Here is a 27745-nt window from a genome sequence, read left to right as displayed (position 1 = left end):
GGAGGAAGGGATGCTCCAGGATTCCAAGGTGTGATGAGCCGAGGTGCTAATGACAGAATACGGTACATGATTTCTCTGGTGATTAATGTAGAAGAGATCATGGAATCTCAGCACTGGAACACACGCTGCACATACTGAGATCTTCAGTCATATTCTAATTTTAGGGTCCTAGATTTAGGAACACTGCCTCAAATTGTAGCATAATTCATTTAGATACCTGGACGTAACAAATGATAGTGATGAGAGGGCTCTGCCACCAGCATAACTAATTGCTTTTGGATGCCTCAAGCCTCTCCTGGTGGCCCAGTGGTTGGGAATCCACCTGCCAGTGCAGGGGACACGGGTTCAGCCCCTGCTCTAGGAGGATCTCACATTCTGCAGAGCCACTGGGCTAACGTGCCATGGCTACTGAGCCCACACGTGGCAGCTGCTGAGCTCACGTGCTGCAACTGCTGAAGCCTGTGCACAGAGAGCCCGTGTGGCACTCAGCACCCAGAGGAGCCGCCAGCCAGCAGCTATGCATCAACTCAGAGGGGCTTTGGTCTGCCATAACTAGACAGAGTCCGTTTATAGCCACAAGGAATGAAGACACAGCACAGCCAAAAAATAAATACATGTTCAGAAAAAAAGAGTGGCCACTTCTTTCCTTCCTAGATATTGCTTAGAAATGTCATACCCACCTTAACAAGCAGTAGCTTAACAAATAGTAGCTCTGACTCTCTGTATTTAACTGTTAAGTGAGGAGTGGACAGGCTTTAGGATCAGGTACTCCGTTACTCATCATCATTATATATTTTCCTCATGGAGAAACCTGCTTTGAAAAGTGGGTTTCAAAGGCCTACCTCCTGCCTTTGACTAAAAGAGGATCGGTCAGAAGCTAAGTAAAACTTTATGAAGGTGTTTATTCATTAATAATTAATATCTTAATTATTTACCCTTTATTAATATTTTCCTCAGACCTGCCCTCTAGTTCTGTAAGAACCATTGTGGAAAAGAACACTATTATGACAGGTTGCATATTTTAAGTGGTATGAGACTGGAAAATATTTTAGCCTAACTTTTTATTTCTGCTCAAACATTCTGTTGGTTTTTAGGTGATATTTATGTATTTATTGAAACAATGAATATTTATTGTACATCTTCTACGTGCCAAGGACGAGGAGGACACCAAGCCTGCAGAAGTGATCAGGGTAGTTGTAGACCTAACATTTAGAGCTTCTAGTACTGAACATCTATCCTGAAGGCCTGTTCATACTGTTGAGGGGTTCTCAAGGCAAGAATGCTGAAGTGGTTTGCCATTCTCTTCTCCAGTGGACCACATTTTGTCAGAACTCTCCACCATAACCTGTCCTTGGGTAGCATGGCTCATAGTTTCATTGAGTTAGACGAGGCTGTGGTCAATGTGCTCAGTTTGATTAATTTTCTGTCACTGTGGTTTTCAGTCTGTCTGCCCTCTGATGGATAAGAGGCTTAGGGAAGCTTCCTGCTGTGAGACACTGACCGTGAGGGAAACTTGGATCTTGGTCTGATGGGCAGGGTCATGCTCAGTAAATCTTTAACCCAATTTTCTGTTGATGGGTGGGGCTGTATTCCCTCCCTGTTGTTTGACCTGAGAACAAACTATGGTGGGGTAATGAAGATAATGGGGACCTCCTTCAAAAGGTCTAGTTGTATTCAGTGCCCCTGACCCTGCCACAGGCCACTGTCAACCCACGCCTCTGCCAGAGAATTCTGGACACTCACAGGCAAGGCTGGGTCAGTCTCCTCTGGGGCCACTGCTCCCTTCTCCTGGGTCCTGGTGTGCACAAGGTTTTATTTGTGCCCGCCAAGAGTCTGTTTCCCCTGTCCTTTGTAAGTTCTGTAATCAAATCCCACTGACCTCCACAGTCAACTTCCCTGGGCGTTCTCAGTCTCTTTGCCAGATCCCCAGGTTGGGAAATCTGTTGTGGGTCCTAGAACTTTCTCAACAGTGTGAGAATTTATTTCGTATAATTGTTCTGCAGTTTTTGCCTTGTCTAATTCAATGAAATAGGAGCCATGCTGTGCAGGGCAACCCAAGACGGGTGGGTCATGATGGAGAGTTCTGACAAAACGTGGTCCACTGGAGAAGGGAATGACTAACCATTTCAGTATTCTTGCCTTGAGAATTCCATGAACAGTATGAAAAGGCAAAAAGAAATAACACTGAAAGATGAATTCCCAGGTCAGTTGGTGCTCAGTATGCTACTAGAGAAGAATGGAGAAATATCTCCAGAAAGAATGAAAAGACAGAGCCAAAGTGAAAACACCACCCAGTTGTGGTTGTGACTGGTGATGGAAGTAAAATCCAATGCTGTACGAACAAAGCAAACTGGAAGTGGTCAAACAAGAGACAGCAAGAATGAACAACGACATTTTAGGAATCAATGAACTAAAATGGACTGGAATGGGTGGCTTTAATTCAGATTACCATTATATCCACTACTGTGGGCAAGAATCCCTTCGAAGAAATGGAGTAGCCCTCACAGTCAACACAAGTCTGAGATGCAGTACTTGGTGCAGTCTCAAAAATGACAGAATGATCCTTGTTCATTTCTGAGGAAAACTATTCAATATCCTAGTAATTCAAGTCTATGCCCCAACCACTAATGCTGAAGAAGCTGAAGTTGAATGGTTCTATGAAGACCTAGAAGACCTTCTAGAATTAATACCCAAAAAGATGTCCTTCCATCATAGGGGATTGGAATGCAAAAGTAGAAAGTCAAGAGATACCTGGAGCAACAAGCAAGTTTGGCCTTGGAGTACAGAATGAAGCAGGGCAAAGGCTAACAGAGTTTTGCCAAGAGAACATACTGGTCATAGCAAACACCCTCCTCCAACACCACAAGAGATGACTCTACGCATGGACATCACCAGATAGTCAACACGAAAATCAGATTGATTATATTCTTTGCAGCTTTAAATGGAGAAGCTGTATACAGTCAGAAAAAATAAGACCAGGAGCTGACTGTGGCTTACATCATGAACTCCTTATTGCCAAATTCAGACTTCAATTGAAGAAAGTAGAGAAAACCACTAGACCATTCAGGTATGACCTAAATCAAATCCCTTACGTGGAAGTGACAAATACAATGGAAGTGACAAATAGATTCAGGGGATTAGATCTGATGGAGTGCCTGAAGAACTATGGATGGAGGTTCATGACATTGTTCAGGAGGCAGTGATCAAGACCATCCCCAAGGAAAAAAAAAATGCAAAAAGGCAAAATGGTATACTGACAAGGTATACCAAACAGCTGAGAAAAGAAGAGAAGCTAAAAGCAAAGGAGAAAAGGAAAGATATATCCATCTGAATGCAGAGTTCCAAAGAATAGCAAGGAAATAAGAAAGCCTTCTTCAGCGATCAATGCAAAGAAATAGAGGAAAAGAACAGAATGGGAAAGACTAGAGATCTCTTCAAGAAAATTAGAGATACCAGGGAACATTTCATGCAAAGATGGGCTCGATAAAGGACAGAAATTGTATGGACCTAACAGATGCAGAAGAGATTAAGAAGAGGTGGCAAGAACACACAGAAGAACTGTACAAAAAATCTTCATGAACCAGATAACCATGATGGTGTGATCACTCATCTAGAGCCAGACATCCTGGCATGTGAAGTCAAGTGAGCCTTAGGAAGCATCACTACGAACAAATACAGTGAAGGTGATGGAATTCCAGCTGAGCTATTTCAAACCCTAAAAGATGATACTGTGAAAGTGCTGCACGCAGTACGCCAGGAAATTTGGAAAACTCAGCAGTGGCCACCAGACTGGAAAGGGTCAGCTTTCATTCCAGTCCCAAAGAAAGACAATGCCAAAAAATGTTCAAACTATTGCACAATTGCATTCATCTCACACACTAGCAAAATAATGCTCAAAATTCTCAAAGCTTCAACAGTACGTGAACCGAGAACTTCCAGGTGTTCAAGCTGGATTTAGAAATGGCAGAGGAACCAGAGATCAAATTGCCAACATCTGCTGGATCATAAAAAAGGCAAGAAAATTCCAGAAAACATCTACTTCAGCATTATTGACTACACCAAAGCCTTTGTGTGGATCACAACTGTGGAAAATTCTTCAATACATGGGAATAGCAGACCACCTTACCTGCCTCTTGAGAAATCTCTATGCAGGTCAAGAAACAACAGTTAGAACTGGACATGGAACAATGGACTGGTTCCAAATAGGGAAAGGTGTATATCAAGGATGTATATTGTCACCCTGCTTATTTAACTTAAATTCAGAGTACATCATGGGAAATGCCAGGCTGGATAGAGCACAAGCTGGAATCAAGATTTCCAGGAGAAATAACAATAACCTCAGATACGCATATGACACCACCCTTATGGCAGAAAGCAAAGAACTGAAGAGCCTCTTGATGGTGAAAGAGGAAGAGTGAAAACATTAGCCTAAAACTCAACATTCAAAAAACTAAGATCAGGGGCTCTGTATCAACCTAGAGGGGTGGGATAGGGAGGGAGATGAGAGGGAGGTTCAAGAGGGAGGGGATATATGTATACCTATGGCTGATTCATGTTGAGGTTTGACAGAAAACAATAAAATTCTCTAAAGCAATTATCCTTCAATTAAAAAATAAATTTAAAAAACTGTAACATCACATACACACACAAGAGAAACTAAGATCATGGCATCCAGTCCCATCACTTCATGGCAAATAGATGGGGAAACAGTGGAAACAGTGACAGACTTTATTTTCTTGGGCTCCAAAATCACTGCAGATGGTGACTGCAGCCATGAAATTAAAAGAAGCTCACTCCTAGGAAGAAAAATTATGACCAACCTAGACAGCATATTAAAAAGCAGAAACAACTTTACCAACAAAAGTCCATATAGTCAAAGCTATGGTTTTTCCAGTAGTCATGTATGGATGTGAGAGTTGGACTGTGAAGAAAGCTGAGCACCAAAGAATTGATGCTTTTGAACTGTGGTGTTGCAGAAGACTCTTGAGAGTCCCTTGGACTGCAAGGAGATCCAACCAGTCCATCCTAAAGGAAATCAGTCCTGAAGATACACTGGAAGGATTGTTGCTGAAGCTTAAGCTCCAATACTTTGGCCACCTGATGTGAAGAGCTGACTCATGAAAAGACTCTGATGCTGGGAAAGACTGAAGGCAGGAGGACAAAGGGATGAAAGAGGATAAGATGGCTGGATGGCATCACGGACTCGATGGACATGAGTCTGAGTGAACTCCGGGAGTTGGTGATGGACAAGCAGGCCTGGTGTGCTGCAGTTCACGGGGTCACAGAGTCGGAGATGACTGAGCGACTGAACTGATCTGATACTCAAGGCAGCCATTTTTGAGGTCTCAGTTAGAGGGAAAACAAAATTACAAAGATCACGCAACCTCTATTTCAGGAGAGGGAGAAAAATAATATATATTATAAAAATTTAAATATGTAACAAATAATTAAATTATATACTGTTGGGAAGTATGTATGTACCATGTACATGGTATGATATGTACCATGACAAAAAATGAATCAGGATAATTGGAATGGGAAAGTGGATAGGAGTTACTATTTTAAAAAATATGGTGGTCAGGCAATGCCTGTCTAAACCTGAGACATTTAGGCAAAGATGTGAAGGAGGTGAAAGAGCATGGGGATATTTGAAGAAAGTGTCACAGGGAGGAGAATGGCCACTGCACAGTCTCTGAGACAGGATTGTGCCCGGTATGTTCCAGAAAAACAGAGATTCCAGTGAGGCTGGAGCCAAGCGAATCAGAACGAGAGTCAGAGAAGAAATGGAGCCAGATTGTTCGGGGTCTTTAATGCCATGGCTAAAGTCTCTGTAAGAACTGCCTTCATAGACAAGAAAGACAAAAGCCATAGTTTAATAAGCTAACATCATGAACTGGAAGAAGCCTCTATAGGTTCTGATGTTCGATATCCACTCCTACCAGGATGATGGACAAAATGTCATTATATCAAGAGGACAGATTATCTCCAGAAATCTGATTCCTACAGCTTTACAACATATATCAACTCAGTGACTGTCGGGACTATAGTTAAACCTCACTCATTCTAGCAGAAAGGCAAGGTGGTACATTATTGTTGCCCTAATAACACGGACAGTTTACTGAAAATGTCCTGTGATAAGAAAGTTGACAAAGGTTTTTTCTGTGATTAAGTTGATGGTAGCATGTTTTTAGAAATATTTTCAGGAAATTCTTCTATGTCTGTGTTGTCTTTGCTCTGCACTTTAGATCTCTGAGGTCTCAAATGAGAACAGATCCAAAACATTTCCCAAGAGAAACTTACAGCTAGTCTTGCAAGTGTGTCTGGAGACCAGCTCAGAAAACAGTGTGATGCCTTACTTCAGCTTCTCGTCTTTCATAGTAAAATGCCAACCCTGCATCCATTCTTTAATACCAGCAATCAAAGCCCTCATCAGGGAGTGTCTGCTACCCCAAGCAGAGCTGAGAGGAAAATGACATTCAGAGATCATTCATGGAACACACTAACTACTTGAACTACTAAATATTTTAAGTTCTGTACACAAATCAATCATTATAGAAAGGCAAGGCATTTACCCCCTGGCTGAACTGTGCTTTAATTCTTGAACTTGCCTAAAGTCTTTTTTCTTTTTTTTTTTTTAAAGAAATAATCACTGTTAATAATATTTGCATTTTCAGCAAACTTGATGACATTTCCTGTTTTGTTACATAAGTGTTCCCTGTGTTAAATCTTTCATGAAATATTTCCCTTAGAACATATTATATTAATCTATATTCTTGAAGAATTGCAATATGATGGGAAAAGACCTTCTGATTTTGAAATAAAAAATAAACATACCTATCTAAACTTAAATATGAATATACTATATGCACATAGTATATAACTGAATATATATTTCATCTGTGTAGAGCACTGAAAGATAAACATCTGATTAATTCATGGATATTTTAAGAGAAATATTTAGAACACCAAAATGCTCAAAGCATATTATAGAAGAGCACCTAATTATTTTAATATTGTACAAATACTATAGTGTACTTTTAAGCAAATAATATTTTCAAGTTTCTTTTCGACAACTTTCTCTTGGAACTTATTAAAATTCCAAAAATGCATAATAAAATAATTCAGTATTATTTTTCTCTTCTATTCCAGTGTGTAATAAACTATTATTAGAGTTACATAATACAAAATTATGGGGGAATACAGAATTATCATTATGAATGTCAACTACCAAAATAAAGGCAACCAAAAGCAATAAAGGTATGGGGAGTTGAAAATATGCCAGTTTAAAAACAGTAATATATAAGCATCTTTGGGAGACTTTGTTTGTCTCCCCATAAACTGTCACATTCTGATTTAGGATTGTTTGTGAAATGAATCTAGTCAGTAATGGGCCAAGATATCACTATACCCTTTCTCTTATAAATCACAGCAATTTACTCAGTAGGAATGATCTATCCTTATTCTCTCATTCCCCATAATCCAATCACTTCCTCTCATAAGCACTTTCCCCCTGGTTTTCACAATAATGCATTTTCTGTAACTAACAACCATCATTTCCTGATTATCATGCTTCTATCCTTGCACAGGAATGTGGGTCCTCTCTGGGTCAGGGTCACCTTTCCCATCCATCTGTGTCCCCCTGTTAAGTGTGTTAGCTGAAAGGGGAGTCTGGATACACCATCATTTTGCCTAGTTTGTATAAAAGTTTGAGTGCCCCCAAGTCTATGCCACTTTGATTAAGAACCATCAAGTTTTGGTGTGTCTAATACAGTGCTTTCAGAATAAGCACATTCAAAGGCTTTTTAGTAACTTTGCCTGCAGCAGATCCCTGTAAATTTAATGATGAAAATGTAGCAAATTCTCTGTGGTTTTAAATGCATGCTGCAGTGACCTTCCTAAAGAATAAACATACATAAATAAATGACAGCAGCTCACAAGACAAAAAATCTTGAGTTCCATACACATTATGATTCAAACTACCCACACATCTATTTGAATTTAAGTTCAACTCAAGTTTATTTAAAGGTCCTTCACTCCAGGGTATTTTAGTTTCAGGATTTGGTACACTGGACCACCAGAGTCCTAGCTGGTGTCATCACCAAATAAAGGACTCCCATTCTTTCTTAGCTTATACAAGTATCAACAGCCTCTAAGACTGTAAGTTGAAATGCCTGAAAGAATTTGCTTTAAGTTTTACATGCCTCTCAGGTCTAAGGGGAATCTCACTGGGGGGTGGTTTGGGTGGATTCCTTACATCTTAAACAACTCAGGCCATCAAGTGCCCTGAAAGAGTTCAGCAGTGAAACTGACCGTATTGATGTGGGCCAAGAGCATCTCAGGACATATCCCACTGGTTACAATACTGCACTAGCTGGCTATCCTTCCTGGTGATGAATGTTTCCCTAGAGCCAAGTGATTTCACTGCCCAGTATGAGACACTGCTGCTGGTGTGTGAAATATTTCCAACCATTTTACAAGACTGATTTTATTCCAGGAGGAGCTAGATTTCCCAACAGCAAGATGGTAGCACAAAGGACAAATATTACATGTGTAAGAATCTGACCTATTAGACTGATGAGTACTGAGGATGATTCGTGGATGCCTACAGTATTAGACCTCATTGTAGGACTATTTTCTTTGATGCTGAATGAGTAATTTTCTGAATCATTTCACACTGGCTTAAGTGGGAAAAAAATAGAAAATACCGAAAAAGCCTTACTTCCAATAATAGCCATGCCAGGTAAGAATGAGAATATTCTCATATTAGTTCCATTGCTTTTATAATCAGATAATATGAGTTTTTCTAGAATTGCATTATGTTTACAAAACAACTGTCATAACAGTGGTTCTCAAAATGTGGTCTCCACAATAGCAGCATCAATATTACCTGGGAAGTTGTCAGAAAAGCAGATTCTGAGATCACATCCCTTACCTACTGAATCAGATGTGGGGAGGGCTCAGCACTCCATGCTTTAACAAGTCCTCGTAACAATTCTAATGCCTGGGGTATACGTTTAAGAGCCACGGCTCTATAATATCAATGCACAACTGGAAAAAGCTGTGGCATGGGCCCTTCAGATTAGAACTCTTGATAACAAGGATGGAAAGGCGGATTAAACGATTGCCTCTGTGAAGACTAAGGATGTAGTTAGAGGTGAAGGGCTTGGGAGCTGGTGATAAACATGGGAATGTGCATCCAGCCAACAGACACTCCACACACTGGCTGCTGGTACTTTTCATGTATTTTATTTTATTTATTTATTTTTTATTCCTGAAGAACTCATTTTAATGAGTTGAATATCATATACTGCATTGAGTTGAGAGAGTTTGTACAACCAACGCTGTTTGGGTGTGCTTAGTCGCTCAGTCATGTCTAACTCTTTGCAAACCCATGGATGGACTGCAGCCTGCCAGGCTCTCCTCTCCATGAAATTCTACAGGCAAGAATACTGGAGTGGGTTGCCATTCCCTTCTCCAGAACTTTTCATGTATTTTAATTCTGGATGAACTACATAGAGAATTCTCCCTACCATCACTCCCTTCTATTTCTAAAGTTTCTAGACTAGTTGAGGTCATCATGTTCCTTAAGAATATAAGACAACATCCGTTCTATGGTACCTTGAAGCTACATGTGGGAACAAGCTGGAATGATTTAGATAAGGCCATCACCACAGCAAAGAGGTAGGGCTGAGAAAAGTGTTGCTGCTTCATTCTCCCATGCATTACATGTGGGTATGATCAGTGTATAATAACTACCAAGGGTGTAACTAAAGAGAAAAGAAACCAAAAATACAGTTAGAGGTCATGTGTACTAGGGCAAGTCCCATTCAATTTGTTTGAGAATGGAGACAGGTAGATTATAATTAGAAACTTGCATAGTATCTCTAGGTCTTTCTTAGATTTGGTTTTCAAAGCTAGTAATATCACATACTGATTATCCTTTAAATTTCCTTTAACTGTTTGGTTTTTAGTTACTTGCTGAAAGACATCCAGTTATTCATGCAAATGCAGACTTTTAATTATTTTTATTTATATTCTAGAAAACTTGCTTTAACAACCTAACTGGCTTAACACCCTGGGAAAATTTTTTGACATTAAATATAGAATTGGTTTCATCAGATGTATAAGCTTTTGCATGGTAAAGAAATTATAAACAAAACAACAACCTACAGAATGGGAGAACATATTTGTAAATAATGTGACCAACAAGGACTTAATTTTCAAAATAGATAAGCAGCTCATACAGTTCAGCAACAGAAAACCAAATAACTCAATTGAAAAATGGGCAGAAGACCTAAATAGACATTTCTCCAAAGAAGAAACACACATGGCCAAAAAGCATTAGAAACGATGCTCAATATCACTAATTAATGAGAAATACAAATCAAAGCTTCAATGAGGTACCACCTCACACTGGTCAGTGTGGCCGTCATTGAAAACTCTATGAATAAAAATGCTGGAAAGGATGTAGAAAAAAGGGAACCTTTCTACACTGTTAGTGGGAATGTAAGCCACATTGAAGAGTAGGGAGGTTCCTCAGCTGAAAACAGAGTTGCCATAAGATCCAGCAATCTTACTCCTGGGCATATACAGACAAAACTCTATAATTCAAAAATATGTTTGATGCAGGATACAGGATGCTTGGGGCTGGTGCACGGGGATGATCCAGAGAGATGATATGGGATGGGAGGTGGGAGGGGGGTTCATGTTTGGGAACTCATGTACACCCATGGTGGATTCATGTCTGTGTATGGCAAAACCAATACAGTTTTGTAAAGTAAAATAAAGTAAAAATAAAAATTAAAAAAAAAGATACACACATCACTATATTCATAGCAGCACTATTCACAATAGCCAAGATATGGAAACAACCTAAATGTCCACTGACATATGACTGGATAAAGAAGCTATGGTACACGTATACTGTAGAATATTACTCAGCCATAACAGGATGAATGAATGCCATTTGCAGCAACATGGATGCAACTAGAGAGTATCACACTTACATAAGCAAGAAAGAGAAAGACAAATACTATACTATATCACTTATATGTGGAATCTAGACTATGCACAAATGAACCTATCTATGAAGCAGATTTACAGACATAGACAGGCTTATGGTTACCAAGTGCAGGGGATTGGTGGAGGGATGAAGTGGGAGGTTGGGGTGAGCAGATGTAAGCCATTATATATAGAACAGATAAACGACAAGGTCCTACTGTATAGCACAGATAACTATATTAAATATCGTATGATAAATAATAGAAAAGAATATGAAAAAGAATATATACATACATGCATAACTGAGTCACTTTGCAGTACAGCAGACATTTTTAAAATTTATTGTTAATTGGATAATTGTTTTATAATATTGTGTTGGTTTCTGCCATATATCAACATGAATCAGCCATAGGTATACATGTATCCCCTCCCGTTTGAACCTCCCTCTCACCCCGTCCCACCCTTCTAGGTTGTCACAGAGCACCAGATTTGAGTTCCCTGTATCATACAGCAAATTTCCGCTGGCTATCTAATTTTACATAGGGTGATGTATATGTTTCAACGCTACTCTCTCAATGTGTCCTACCCTCTCTTTCCCCTAGTGTGTCCACAAGTCTGCTCTCTGTGTCTTGTATAGCAGAAATTAATGCAACATTGCAAACCAACTATACTTCAATAAAAAATTAAAAAATACAGAGTTGAATACTTTATTATATAGCTTAATTTTATGTGCATGCTGTAATTTCCTTTAAATTATGATCTTACCTATCTTCCCTTTGTAATCCTACTTAACATATTCCACCTCTTAGTACTTTCACACCACCATGAGGCTTTGCTAGTCAAGATCTAAGAGCACAAGCTCTGTTTTAGAAATGAATGAGGCTCATGAATAAACTGATGTGTATAAAGCTCTCAGACTAATACCAGCACATAGTAAACCCTTGCTAAGCTCAGTTACTGCTGTCACTATTAACTATCCAGCCAAGGGGTCTCAGCTCAGTTACTGGGCCCAACCAAATCGTGCCCTACCCTACCAGACATAGCAATCCTATACTTTCTTCAGGAATGGGAGTTTCCTGTAGTCAAATCCCTAATTCTTCTATAAATGCAGAAGAAAAGAGACCTGAAAATCTGTTAACTCAGGGCCTAACACTAAGGCAGCCCCAAACTGAGGCTAATGACCAGAAATCACCAAGAATCAAACTTACCTCACAATTCTTTCTGAACCAAGAGAAAGAAGGTTCTCAGAAAAGTCAAAATAAATTCAACATGAGATTTGAAGTTTAAGATGAGAAAGTAGGAGAATTCATCACATTAATAAAAGATAAAATACTGCTAAATATTATTGGGAGAAACATCTTCTCCTTTTATCCTTTTGATAAACCAAATTTTCTATAACACTGATGATTTAGAAAAAAATATAATAATCATTCTTATCCTTTTAGTGATTTTTAGCAATTTTACTGAAAAACATATTCTACATGCTTATGTAATAGGATTTCAAAATATTTTTATTTATATTCTGGAAAACTGTTAATAACCTGACAAATGTTCTTTTAAATATACAGTTGAACCCCTTAAAAATAATTTTATATAATCACTATTATGTTCTTTAAACTATGATTTCACCTAAATATCCTTTCTAAACATATTTAGCAGCCCAAATTTAGACACTGTTCTCCTTTGCCTTCTTCATGAACTATCAACCTATTATATTTCACTTCATAAATTCATTAACAATTTATTATCTCAGTTAATTATTTAGGTACTGTTAAAACTTCAATTCACTCTGAAACTTATGAAGAAATTATTTTCTTTCACAGTTTGAAATCCTCAATTTATGTCCACACTTCTTCCCTGTAAGCAGTAATTCATACTTATGTTAATGAAAAAACACATATCAACAATATAAAATATACTGGTTTGTGAAAAAGAAGCTGGACATGTCACGCATGAACAGAAACTGACTGGGAGAATTTTAATTTTGACAGGCACCATGCAAATATTTGAAAGACAATTTGACAAAAAGAAAATTTGAAGAAAATGAGTATGAATGACTTTGCAATGGAGAATTTTGACATTGAAATACTTTCACATTAAAGTCAATGCCTTCCTTGAGTCCAAATGCCACATTCGTTCAGTCTTAAATACTGAGTAGGCATAAAGAGTAGAAACATACGTAAGACAGCATCACTGATCAGCTCTGTCTTTAAGGAGCTCAGAGTTCCACAGGAGAGGTAAATAATTATGTTGCAATAGGTTCAGTGTTTAGAAATAACTTTTGGAAGGTGGGAGTAGAAAGAGGAATTGACAGAAGGCTTTGCAGAGGAGATATTTGGCATGAAACATAAAGAAAAGGCCTTTTGGTGTCCAAAAGTGGACAGGAAGGACAGTAAGAAAGAGCAGCAAAGATTCTGGAGCACAACAGGGAAACAGTGAGGGGTGTGTGGGGAATATAAGCAAAAATCTTAGGTAATCTTATCAGTTCAGTTCAGTCGCTCAGTCGTGTCTGACTCTTTGCGACCCCATGAATCGCAGCACACCAGGCCCCCCTGTTCATCCCCAACTCCCGGAGTTCACTTAAACTCACGTCTATCGAGTTAGTGATGGCATCCAGCCATCTCATCCTCTGTCGTCCCCTTCTCCTCCTGTCCCCAATCCCTCCAAGCATCAGGGTCTTTTCCAATGAGTCAACTCTGCAGCAGGTGGCCAAAGTACTGGAGTTTCAGCTTTAGCATCAGTCCTTCCAATGAATATTCAGGACTGATTTCCTTTAGGATAGATTGGATCTCCTTGCAGTCCGAGGGCTCTCAAGAGTCTTCCTTCAACACAATTCACAAGCATCAATTCTTCGGTGCTCAGCTTTCTTTATAGTCCAACTCTCACATCCATACATGACTACTGGAAAAACCATAGCTTTGACTAGATGGACCTTTGTTGGCAAAGTAATGACTCTGCTTTTTAATAAGCTGTCTAGGTTGGTCATAACTTTTCTTCCAAGGAGTAAGCACCTTTTAATTTCATGGCTGCAGCCACCATCTGCAGTGATTTTGGTAATCTTATAGAGCATATCAAAAGGAAACAGAAAACCACCAAAGATTTTAGAGAAATAACAAATAGGTATATTCAAAATCTAGGTTTAGGTGGAGGGTAGAGAAAATGAGAACAGAAAGACCATTTAGATATTTTTTGTAATAATCTATGAGGTGTATTTTAACAGTATGAATTTAGAGACCCTTAACAGAGAAACCTAAAAATTTCAAGAAATATTTAGAAGGGAAGTTTGGTTCAGGTATGGACTGAGGAGTGGGGATGGCTAAAAAGAATTAAGAATGATTTCTAGATCCCTCACTTGAACACTCAGATGAACAATGTATAATACACTGAAACAGGGAACATCTAGGAGAAGGCAGGCAGTGGGGCAGGAAGAATAGTAATATGGGGTTCCAGATGCCTCTGGAAACCTAACTGTTCATACTAGTAACTTCAATCTACAGTCTAGGGGAGAGAGATGTCATCTTGAATTACACATTTGGGAGCCTTGGGTAACTAACTTAAAAGATTTTCGACAGCAACTAATTAATTTTTCAGAAGTACAACCATCAGGTCTAGAATAAATTATATTTGCTTCCTCTACTGGCAACAGGATAGAGCCTATTGTAAAAACCCACTGCCACCAACTGGGCTTCTTTATGTCATGAGTTATATTTTCCTATTTATGGCTGACATTTCTTATCAGCCATAATTGCCTCTTTATAGAAAGTAGAATATCTCCCTCTATTATGATAGCATTCACATTGCAAGTTCATTACACCATTTAGAAGATATTAAGAAAAACAATTGAATATATAATAATGCATCAACAATGTCTCATTTTTTAAGATGTTAAAGAGTGCTTTGCTCTCTATTTGGCTTTCTTCTTTTTAAATCATAAAGTTGCATTCCTTGGAAGCTTCTTTGATGAGGCATGTTTTCCTGAATTTTTTTTTTTAACCTAACAGATGTTTGGGTAGTTAAAATTCCTCATGAGTATGGTATCCCGTGGTTTTCACAACCTAAGAGCTACCCCAGGAATTTTCCTTTCTTGCTGGTTTCCAGTCTTGGTGGTCTATAGGAGATGCACATTATGAGAGTCCCATTTCATTCCATACTAATTTCACACCCACACTCTTTTAAAATTGTACACTTCCTCAGCATTATAAGTACCTATTGTGGACTGCAGAGAAATTTAACAACTTTCCATTCTCTATTCCTCCCCCACACACAACTAATATCCCTTTTGAGTCTAAGTTTAATCAAGAGAAGGAAGAGATGAGTAAAATAATCTGGAAGACTTTCATGTTTCAAGTTAAATATTTCTGCCATTTGTAATTTCTGTGCTTATGTTTGTAGCTATGCATACTCAGTGTGAAGAAGAGAGCAATAGCTATTATACAGATGATTTAAGCAGAAAAGCAATTTGGCTTCAATTATCTAGATCAGAGTATGTGGGAGGAAGAAATGCTTGCTTGGGTTGGCTGAATATTGTTACTTTTATTCACATCAGTGTACAGAGGTTGATCCAGATTCAGAAAATAACCCCATTTAATTCTCAGCTTGCATTCTAACATTGTTCCCTGCGTCTTCAATTTGAGTGCTCTTCTTTATGAGCTCTCCATAAGCCATTTTAGAACATTTTATAATATTATTCCAAGTGGGTGGTCTTTTTATTTGAGCTATTCACATGTTGAATCATTTGACCTGAAACTAGCCATCAATTACTAGCTCCTTATCAAAGAAGCTCCAGGTTTTGATTAAGAGGTTCTGGTAGTAAGTGCTTAGGCACAACTTGATGCCCTTAGAATAACCTGCATGAAGTTTCAATACTGATTTTATATTATTTAATGTTCTCTTTAATTCACAGAAATGACTCATTTTCATCATTTTTCTTATATTATAAAATGACATAATACTTTTTTGAATCAATAACAGATAAAGATACTTAGTAAATTTCTTCATCCAGATTACCTTTTGCTTCCAAAATATCTGTAATGCTTTTCAACTTTGGTATGCAGAATCAACATCTAATCCTTATTTACTTTATTTAATCTTAAAAATATTACTGCTCCTCAAGATTTTTGTTGCTTGACTATTCTAATTTCTCTTTTTCTTATACAATATGTTAGCTCACTATATATACTGTCTTTTAACAATATATATATATATATATATATGGTGTGTTTTCATTCTTCATATTAAATGCCACCTCAGAGTATCTCTCCTTGGCTTAATAACACGTTTTTTACTGTACATTTATAAAATTCATTTATCATTAGAAAAATGTCGACTTCATTTATGAAACTAAATGAAAAGTGACCAACTCATCCTTATAACTTTCAAAATTAATTTATTATTCCTACCCCCATATGAATACTCAGCTGAAAAGTTGTAAGTTTGAGAATGCCAGGAAAAATAATCTGTCTGTTGTCACAAATTCTGAAATATACTAATATTTTCACTTTTCTCTTAATCACAGTGGTAGAAACACAACTGTATTCTCTTTTCTATTTTACTGATAAACTGAATAGAAAATGAGTTCTTAAGGATAAAGAAAAAGAAAAGGGGATAAAAGTAGTATAGAAAGTCTACTTAACTATTAATATTTTTCACAACCAGTTATTCTCTGATGGATAGTTTAAATTGTGGCAATGAGATACCAGACTAAAAGAGAGGAAAAGTGTCAGATAAAATTCACACTGGTATTCCACACAAAGGTACTCTTTGGATTAGTCATCAAGTAAAGATCTGGGAGTTGGAGTGAAAAAAGCCAAGATTATCCTCTCCATTGCATCAAGAACCAACAAACTAATCAACCAACCACCAATGGCAAAGGAATACCTCCTAATAAAATGAAAAAAATAATGCTATTTACAAAAAAAGCTCACACTAATCGTGAAATATTTGAAGTAGTCTACCACCATTCTTATGGCAGAAAGTGAAGAGGAACTAAAAAGCCTCTTGATGAAAGTGAAAGAGGAGAGTGAAAAAGTTGGCTTAAAGCTCAACATTCAGAAAACGAAGATCATGGCATCTGGTCCCATCACTTCATGCCAAATAGATGGGGAAACAGTGGAAACAGTGTCAGACTTTATTTTGGGGGGGCTCCAAAATCACTGCAGATGGTGACTGCAGCCATGAAATTAAAAGACGCTTACTCCTTGGAAGGAAAGCTATGATAACCTAGATAGCATATTCAAAAGCGGAGACATTACTTTGCCAACTGAGGTCCGTCTAGTCAAGGCTATGGTTTTTCCAGTAGTCATGTATGGCTGTGAGAGTTGAACTGTGAAGAAGGCTTAGCGCTGAAGAATTGATGCTTTTGAACTGTGGTGTTGGAGAAGATTCTTGAGAGTCCCTTTGACTGCAAGGAGATCCAACCAGTCCATTCTGAAGATCAGCCCTGGGATGTCTTTGGAAGGAATGATGCTAAAGCTGAAACTCCAGTACTTCGCCACCTCATGCAAAGAGTTGACTCATTGGAAAAGACTGATGCTGGAGGGATTGGGGTCAGGAGGAGAAGGGGACAACCAAGGATGAGATGGCTGGATGGCATCACTGACTCAATGGACATGAGTCTGAGTGAACTCCGGGAGATGGTGATGGACAAGGAGGCCTGGTGTGCTGCGATTCATGGGGTCACAAAGAGTCGGACACGACTGAGCGACTGAACTGAACTGAACTGAACCACCATTCTTTAGACCAGAATGAGCAAAGTAGCACAGCAGAGAGCTGAAAATGACCAAATTCTAGTGAGTGGGTCATAGACCTTAAGGGTGGAGAGGGAGAGAAGGGACTCTGGTAGAAGCAATGACACTCAAGTGGAAAGACTCCCAAATTTTCAGGATTAAGAATGTGGGATTCTCATCTGTCAAGGCAGGGGACACAGGTTCGATCCCTGATCCAGGAAAATCCCACAGAGCAATCCAGTCCATTCGCCACAACTACTGAATGTGCTCTAGCGCCCAGGAGCTACAATTACTGAGCCCACGCGCCACGACTACCGGAACCTGCACGCCCCAGAGCCTGTGCTGCACAACAGAGGGGCCGCCGCAGTGAGAAGCCCCCGCACCACAACCAGAGAGTAGGCCCTGCCTGCTGCAACCAGAGAAACAAACCTGCATGGCAATGCAGACCCAACACAGCCAAAAATAAACAAATAAATAAAATTATAAAAATTAAAAACCATTTAAATATGTAACTTAAAAAGAAAGAATGTGGGATTTTGTAAAAATCCAACTTCCTAGTTTCCTTTACCAGCGTTTGAATTGATCAGGTGCCATGTAGTGCTAACCGAACATCTACCACCACCCTGTCTAGAGTGCTCAAGGAGATGAGGCATTTACAGACTCCAATTCCTGGCTCGCTGTAGGAGGAAGAAGCAGCTACTATCCAAGGGAGATACTCAGAAGGAGAAGGGCAGGGAGCCTCAGTGGCTGCAGATGTACAGGCATAGGGTCTATTTTAACCCAAGTAAGTAATGTGAATGTGAGTCACCCAGTCATGCCCAACTCTTGGCAACCTGTGGAGCCCACCAGGCTCCTCTGTCCATGGGATTCTCCAGACAAGAATACTGGAGTGGGAAGCCATTCCCTCCTCCAGGGGATCTTCCCAGCCCAGGGATCGAACTCAGGTCTCCTGCATTGCAGGCAGATCCTTTACTATCTGAGCCACCAGGGAAGCCCATTTTAACCAAAGGTAGCAAATTAGTTGCCCACAGGCCAGATCTGGACTACTGACATGTCTGGTTTGAAAAGCTGAAAGTTTTTACATTTAAAACAACTTGTTACAACAAGAAGTTGAGTATTTTCACCATAAAAAATTTAGCTTTCCTATTTCTCTGAACACATCCTACATCCTAATAGCATGATTTTCTGTATGACAGTAATCAGCCAGGGCTGAGTAGTGGTTGCCCCATAGACAGCACCTTTTGTTAATCTGCCATGGTGTTCACCTCTCTCAATCACCTTACATCAGCAGGCTGCTTCATTCATTACGGTACTTGTATGATGTACCTGTCACAGTTGTCCCTGTGACTTTAACATGTATTAATTCAGTGTCCCATTCTTCTCTCACTTGTAATTCTGATTATTGTTATTGGCTGAAGCAACTAAAATTCCTCACTTTACCTATGTTCTAATCTCTAAGCATCTGTTTCTTTCTGTTGTCTAGTCACTTAGATTGTAAGAGTTATTTCTTCTCCAAGTTAACAGAGTAAACATAACTATACTTATTGACTAAACAGCTTGATTTTTTCCCCCATATTTCCCTTTTCTTTGTTATGGCACTGTCATCCTCTCTATTCCCTGCTTTGGAAAAGAGTTCATGCTCCCTCATCCATTTTAGCTTATTCAATCAAGTTTAACTCCTTCAGGAGATATTTATGGAGTGTGTACTGTTGACAGGTATCATTCTAGGCAACAAGGAAACAGTAATGATCAAGGCAAATTCTAAAAATAAGCAAATACATAAAAATAAAAATGATCAGGTAATTATAAATTTTCATTAAGATGATATTCTTGAAATACACTGCATGGCTCTTTTAGATTGGGTGGTCAGGGAAATTCATTCTGAGTAGGAATCATTCAAGCAGAAGTATACATTATAAAAAGCTGCTCACGCAAAGATGGACACGGAAAAGCATTCCAATGCAAAGGAACAGGGCGTGCAAAGCCCCAAGTTCTAGGACTTCAGTGTGTTCAAGCAACACAAAAATCATCCAGTATGAGTGGAGGATAATGGGAATATGATAATGAGGATATGATAGTGAGATATCATAGTGAGATATCATAGTGAGATATCATAATGAGATAATGAGGATATGATAATGAGAATAAGATAAGATAATAAGGATAAAGGGGAAATGATAATGGATGAGGTTAGAGAGTTAGGTAAGAATCAAGTCACATAAGGGCTTTGTTGAACATATTAAGAAATTTCAATTGTATTCCAAGAGCAATGGAGATTCATTGAAAAGCTTTATACAAGCAAGTGACATCATATGATTTACATTTTAAAAGATGAGTATGAAAGCCAAGGAGGTCAGTTAGGTTAAGGCAGTGGTAGCAGTAAAGAAGGATAGGACTAATAGTGCAAAAGGAGGGATGTGTTTAGACAGTATGGTAAAAATAAGTCACTAGCAGAGTAGAGGAGGAAAGGAAGACTGCAAGATTCTCCTTTTCTACATTTGGATACTGAGAAACCTTAGTGTTTAGATCACATTAATTTTGATAGGATATTAGACACATCTGCCCAATGATGTCAGTTCATCAGATACATACTAATTAGGTTCTAGGGAGCAGTCAGACCTAAAAGTAGATATTTGAGAATGATCACTATATGGTTAGTTCAGTAGCTCAGTCGTGTCCGACTCTTTGCGACCCCATGAATCGCAGCACGCCAGGCCTCCCTGTCCATCACCAACTCCTGGAGTTTACTCAAATTCACGTCCATCGAGTCGGTGATGCCATCCAGCCATCTCATCCTCTGTTGTCCCCTTCTCCTCCTGCCCCAATCCCTCCCAGCATTGGAGTCTTTTCCAATGAGTCAACTCTTTGCATGAGGTGGCCAAAGTACTGGAGTTTAAGCTTTAGCGTCATTCCTTCCAAAGAACACCCAGGACTGATCTCCTTTAGAATGGATTGGTTGGATCTCCTTGCAGTCCAAGGGATTCTCAAGAGTCTTCTTCAACACCACAGTTCAAAAGCATCAATTCTTCAGCACTCAGCTTTCTTCACAGTCCAACTCTCACATCCAGACATGACCACTGGAAAACTCATAGCCTTGACTAGACGGACCTTTGTTGGCAAAGTAATGTCTCTGCTTTTGAATATGCTATCTAGGTTGGTCATAACTTTCCTTCCAAGGAGTAAGTGTCTTTTAATTTCATGGCAGTAATCACCATCTGCAGTGATTTTGGAGCCCAAAAGATAAAGTCTGACACTGTTTCCACTGTTTCCTCATCTATTTCCCACGAAGTGATGGGACCAGATGCCATGATCTTCATTTTCTGAAAGTTGAGCTTTAAGCCAACTTTTTCACTCTGCTCTTTCACTTTGATCAAGAGGCTTTTTACTTCCTCTTCACTTTCTGCCATAAGGGTGGTGTCATCTGCATATCTGAGGTTATTGATATTTCTCCCAGCAATCTTGATTCCAGCTTGTGCTTCCTCCAGCCCAGCATTTCACATGATGTACTCTGCATAGAAGTTAAATAAGCAGGGTGACAATATACAGCCTTGATGTACTCCTTTACCTATTTGGAACTAGTCTGTTGTTCCATGTCCACCAGTTCTAACTGTTGCTTCCTGACCTGCATACAGATTTCTCAAGAGGCAGGTCAGGTGGTCTGATATGCCCATCTCTTTCAGAATTTTCCACAGTTTATTGTGATCCACACAGTCAAAGGCTTTGGCATAGTCAATCAAGCAGAAATAGATGTTTTTCTGGAACTCTCTTGCTTTTTCGATGTTCCAGCAGATGTTGGCAATTTGATCTTCGGTTCCTCTGCCTTTTCTAAAACGAGCTTGAACATCTGGAAGTTCACAGTTCACGTATTGCTGAAGCCTGGCTTGGAGAATTTTGAGCATTACTTTACTAGCGTGTGAGATGAGTGCAATTGTGCAGTAGTTTGAACATTCTTTGGCATTGCCTTTCTTTGGGATTGGAATGAAAACTGACCTTTTCCAGTCCTATGGCCATTGTGGAGTTTTCCAAATTTGCTGGCATATTGAGTGCAGCACTTTCACAGCATCATCTTTTAGGATTTGAAATAGCTCCACTGGAATTCCATCACCTCCACTAGCTTTGTTCTTCATGATGCTTTCTAAGGCCCACTTGTCTTCATGTTCCAGGATGTCTGGCTCTAGGTGAGTGATCACATCATCGTCATTATCTGGGTCATGAAGATCTTTTTTGTACAGTTCTTCTGTGTATTCTTGCCACCTCTTCTTACTATATAAGGAGACTTTAAAGCCATAGGACAGGATGAAGTCTCTTAAGGTAAGATCTCCTAGGTATTATGCATTGATAAAGAAAAGGGCCAACTATGTATCTTTGAGCACTCCAACATTTAGATTTGAAAAATGAGAAAGAGAGAGAATAAGCAAAGGAAACTGAGAAAGAGCTATCAGGGAGGTAAGAGAAAAGCCAGTTGGCAAACCTTACAGAAACCGAGTCCAAGTGCCCCAGAGGAGAGAGGGGACAATCGTACTGAAGGCTGAGTTGTCTGGATTCTATCACAAATGCTTAATTGCCTTAACAAACATTCATTGAATATTTACTATACCAACATTATTCTAGGTACCCTTGGGAATAGTAACAAGAGACACATTTAGTGACACCCCCCAAAAAAATAAAAGCTCTGGATCAAAGTTTATTTCACTCTTTATAAAGATCTACAATAGCATCAATGAAAATCCATGTGCATGTGTATGAATGTGTGTGTGTGTGTGTGCGCACACACACACACTCACGTAAGCCTACAATCACTGACAAGGTGGTAAAGCCTGACTTAAAAGCAGCAGAGATTCCAGATATGAAGCAAAAATGTAGGCAAAGCCAAAGGGTACTCAGTGGCCATCAGTACAGCCTGATGAGAAGCCACAGAGAAGACCATAATGCTTTGTTGCAATGTAAGACTCTATGACCTTGATACAATTCTGCAGTTTGAGAAAAGCCCTAATAATGGCTGAAACTGAATTTCCTGTTAGGATTCAATTCAATAAAAATTAAATGCTATGATGGTGATGATGTTATTTAAGCAAGTAGGACAACCAGTTAATTTAAAAATATAAAACTAATATAAAACAAGAGCAATCTTTACCTATATTCTGAATGACTTCTATGGAAAAACATTTAAAGAGCTTTTTCTTGAATCCAAAATTAATATATACATACATACAGAGGACAATACTTACGACCAGGCAGGGTTTGGGTAGATATCCAATTTGAAGCATTGCCATAGCCAGCATTGGTGCTGGCAGCCACTTGGAATCTATACCATCTAAATTTCTTCAATCCATATACTGTCTCTTCAGTTAGGTCAGCTTCATAGAGGTACTGAATTTTTTGATGTTCAATACATTCTTCAGAGTCCCATTCTCTGCATCTTTTAGCCCGAAGTTGAGTGGTAATCTTGTAGTTTTGGAAGTAGCCAAAGATAGTGTCAGGTCTCATCCATGTCAATGTTGCACTAGTTGACTGAATATTAGAAAAAGCAATATTCATGGGAACACTGGGAACTAAAAGTTAAAGGGAAAAAATGAAAAAAAAAATTAGAATTAATGAACATTGTGTAAATGGGATGAAGAAACAGGATTTACAATGTTTTTTTTTTACTATGCATGTAGTGGTGATCTCTTATTACAACTGCCCTTAGATTAATACGCCCATATTTAATGAGCAGGAACTTAAGGCGATGCTTCAGAGAGCAATGATTCTAAGGGCTAGGGGACAAAACAATTGTGATATTTTTATTTCTAATTTTGCTCCCAAATTTACTCACAAGTTGCTTATAAAAACTTACTTTAGTTCCTTATATAAACACTGGTACAAAGGAAAATTGAATGGTTATATAACGCTATGTATTTTCAGAGGTATGGTCTGAGTTTTACTATTCAATTCCCAAGAAAGACATTCTTATATTTAAATGACTAGATAAATATAAGCACATCTTACAGTAAGTGCTGATTATAAAATAAAGAAACATTATTAACTGAATTAATAATTTATATAATTGGGTAATTTTTATTTTATGTTGCACATATTTAAAATTAGTAAAACTCTTTCTAGAATATCATCAACCACACTGACTGACACACACAGAATAAGGTATCATCTACAATAACATGGTCTTACTTGGGATCATTATCAGATTTCACATTATCTACTGGTTTACTATATGCATACTACGTGTCAGGCTCTGGGACTGGTGTTAGGAAATCAAAATACACAAGCTTACGTTTTGTTTTCAAGTAGCCACTTATTAGACAAGAAATGTAAGTGTATTATAGTGGGAAATATAAAAGAACAATGACTTCAGTGACACGAGCACTTTCTTCAGCCACGCCTGTCCTTACATGTGTGCAAGGACCTCCGCTCAGAAGGCTGAGATAGGAATGAACAATGATTTGTATGAAAATTATACTATTCATAAAAACATCATGTTAATGTATGCATTAAAGATAAAATTAAATGAGTTAGAAAATTATTCATTAAAAACTCATTCATTCCTAAACATATCACATTCAGATTTCAGTAAATACCCCCACCAAAGAAGCCCGACAAAACAGACAGTATTTTGCATGACGACTGCAAGAGTGCATGCTCAGTCTCTAAGCTGTATCCGACTCTTCGTGAACCCATGGACTGTAGCCCACCAGCCTCCTCTGCCCATGGGATTTCCCAGGGAGGAATACTAGAGTGGGTTGCCATGTCCTTCTCCAGATCTTCCTGACCCAGAGATCAAACCCATATCTCCTGCATTGGCAGGAGGATTCTTTGCCACTGAGTCACCAGGGAAGCCCGCATGATGATTACTGTTACAGAAAAAAATAAGAAAGGGATATCCCAAGGATAGCGAAATTTTAAGCTGAGTTGTCAGAGAGAAAGCCTCACTGAGGAGGAGACATGAAGTTCCTGATGAAGGTAGGGAAGCTAACCATGTGAATATTTTGAGGAAGAACATTCCCAGCAGAGGCAAATGCATGATGACACTCCTAGGTTGGAATCAGGCCTGGTAATATTTGGAGAATAAAAAAGAGGCCAGTGGGCTAGTACGAGGTGAGATCCGAAAAGAAACACTGAAGACTTGATTGTATAAGACCAAGTGTAGAACAGTGGTGTGACTCACTTGAACAGGAATAATTATGAGTTCTAACATGCATTTTCACAGCATCACTCTAGCTGTTTTGTTTAGAATGGACAAGGGAGATAGGGTGAAAACAGAGTAATTAGTTAGCTATTGCATTGTCAGCATAAGAGATCATGATGGCCTGCAGCAGAAATGAAGTATTCAGATTCTGAATATATTTTGAAGGACAGCTGACAGGATTTGCCGACATGTGGCATATGAGGTATAAGAGAGAAGGAGGAGTAGAGGAAAGCTCTAAGGTCCTCAGGTGCAAAAAGAAAGATAAAGTCACTATTCACCAAGAAAGGGATGACTGTACAAGAAGCAGATGGTGCAGAGCAAGACTAAGGATTTCTTTTGAGCATGTTAACTTTGAATTGCCTATCAGATACCCAGAGGAGGTCAAATAATGGATGTACGCATGAGTCTGCAGTTCTGTAGAGAGGTTTGGACTTGAGTTAAAAAATTTGAATGTTCTCTTAAATTTTTAAAGCATTATCTATAGACAATTTTTTGAATGTGAATATTAATTGTATTACACAAGTCAATCCCACAAACAGCTATATCAACATTAAAAATTTTAATAAATAGCCAAATCAATCTGGATTGAATTGTCTCATCCAGTAACAGTATATCACAACTCTATTTCCATGGCTCAAAAACAGCAAATCAGTTTGGTCAAGTGAGTCAAATAAGTCAAAAAAGGTTTTTTTTTTTTTTTTAATTTAAAAGATACAAACTGGGATAGTTGATATTATCATTGTGTATAGGCATAGCCTAAAATCTGATATTTATTTCTATTTGTTTTACAGACCTATAGATTATATATTAATATTGCCTAAATCTGAAAAGGGGTTTCCCAGGTGGTTCAGTAGTAAAGAATCCACCCACCAATGAAGGAGACACAGGAGACATGGGGTTTGAGCTCTGGATCAGGAAGATCTCCTGGAGAAGGATATGGCAACCAACTCCAGGATTCTTGCCTCGGAAATCCCATGGACAGAGGAGCCTGGCAGGCTAGAGTCCATGGGATAGCAGAGTTGGACGCGACTGAGCAACTGAGTACACACACACAAAACTGGAAGAGAAGAAAAAGTCTAATGCAATAGAAAACAAATAGTAAATTACTTAAAGCTATATGATCATATACAATTAGCCTGTTTTCAAATATTTAATATTTTTTGTCATATCTTACCGTATTTAATCGAACATTAACCTCTAAAAAAGTGGCCTTACAAACAGAACACTTACTAGACTACTTACAGCACACTCCATCTTGTATGTTTAGTTATGTATAAGAGCAATTAGAGAAAAAGTTATTTTTAAGGAAAATGTACCTTTGCAGAGAAAGAAGTTCATAATTGGCTAAAAAGTAGAATTTCCATTATTTATTGAAATCCTTCAGCCACTAAATTTTAATTCAGACCACTTTATGATAAGATACACTTTCAAACTAATCTAACACAAAGCAGAGAAACCTGACTAATTTGGGGGTCCAGAAAAAATTTTAAGAGGAAAGGTTGCATATGAACAGAGAAGATTTCACTAACTATGAAGGCAGAGATTCAAGAAGAGGAGGGTAATGTGATCCAAATCAAGTTTGACTATGACTTATAATTCACATTGGCAATAACAAAGAGAGTCTGGGGACATGCTACATCACAAGATTATAGATCGCTTGTCAAGCAATAGAAAGCTGTATCAAGCTGTCAGAATGAGATGTTCAGAAGTACATCTTTTCAAATCCAGTCATACTCGAAAATAGGTAAAGGAACAAATTCATAGACCATTTGATTTGTTCAGCAAAGAAGAAATAAGATGGTATCAATAGGAAAGAAGTGAATTTTTAGATCTACTTTGATAGTAGAATCCATAGAACAGGCAGATAAATCAGAAGATCACAGAATCAGAATTTGATGGCAGCTCAGAGATGATCTCCGGGAACCTGTGTTTTTACATCTGACCTTTATGGAGACAGATCTCCTTAAGAATTTCAGTACATATGCCTTCTTCCAGGCTTCCCTGGTGGTTCAGACAGCAAAGCATCTGCCTGCAATGCAGAAGACCCAGGTTTGATCCCTGAGTGGGGAAGATCCCCTGGAGAAGGAAATGGAAGCCCACTTCAGTATTCTTGCCTGGGAAATCCCATGGATGGAGGAGCCTGGTAGGCTGCAGTCCATGGGGTGGGTGGCAAAGAGTCAGACGCTACTGAGTGACTTCACTTTCTCCTTCTTCTATGCCTTTTCCAGTTTGTCAACCAAACACTGATGCAAAAAAAAAAAAAAAAGTGCAGCTATAACTAAGAATCCAAATTGGTTTACTTCAAAATAAGGAGAGGGGACTTCCCTGGTGGTCCAGTGGCTAAGACTCTGCTCTCCCAATGCAAAGGACTTGGGATCAATCCCTGGCCAGGAAACTAGATCCCACATGTCACAACTAAGACCTGGAATAGGCAAATAAGTAAATAAATACTTTAAAAATAAAGACTAAAACAAAATGTATTAAAATAGAGACTATCCAAGGGCTCTAATTTTATAACGAATCCTTTAAAAGCACAGAGAACACTAACAGATGGAGAAATATACTATGTGCATGGATTGGAAGAATCAATATAGTGAAAATGAGTATACTACCCAAAGCAATCTATAGATTCAATGCAATCCCTATCAAGCTACCAACGATATTTTTCACAGAGCTAGAACAAATAATTTGTTTGGAAATACAAAAAACCTCGAATATCCAAAGTGATCTTGAGAAAGAAGAATGGAACTGGAGGAATCAACCTGCCTGACTTCAGGCTCTACTACAAAGCCACAGTCATCAAGACAGTATGGTACTGGCACAAAGACAGAAATAT

General features: G+C 38.6%; 1 protein-coding gene across 1 annotated transcript in view; it reads right to left on the bottom strand.

Annotated features, from left to right (window-relative positions):
* LOC102172692 (phosphatidylinositol phosphatase PTPRQ) overlaps positions 1-27745 on the bottom strand; it is a 244157-nt gene that overhangs the window by 90323 nt on the left and 126089 nt on the right. Inside the window, exon 27 of the mRNA XM_018047601.1 lies at positions 22955-23278. Within this exon, the coding sequence (XP_017903090.1) occupies positions 22955-23278 (324 nt within the window). The remainder of the gene's footprint in view (positions 1-22954; positions 23279-27745) is intronic.

Source organism: Capra hircus, chromosome 5 (assembly GCF_001704415.2).
Source record: "Capra hircus breed San Clemente chromosome 5, ASM170441v1, whole genome shotgun sequence".
Classification (NCBI taxonomy): Eukaryota; Metazoa; Chordata; class Mammalia; order Artiodactyla; family Bovidae; genus Capra; species Capra hircus.
Note: the sequence above shows the minus strand (reverse complement) of the source record. Positions and strands in the feature narration are given on the sequence as shown.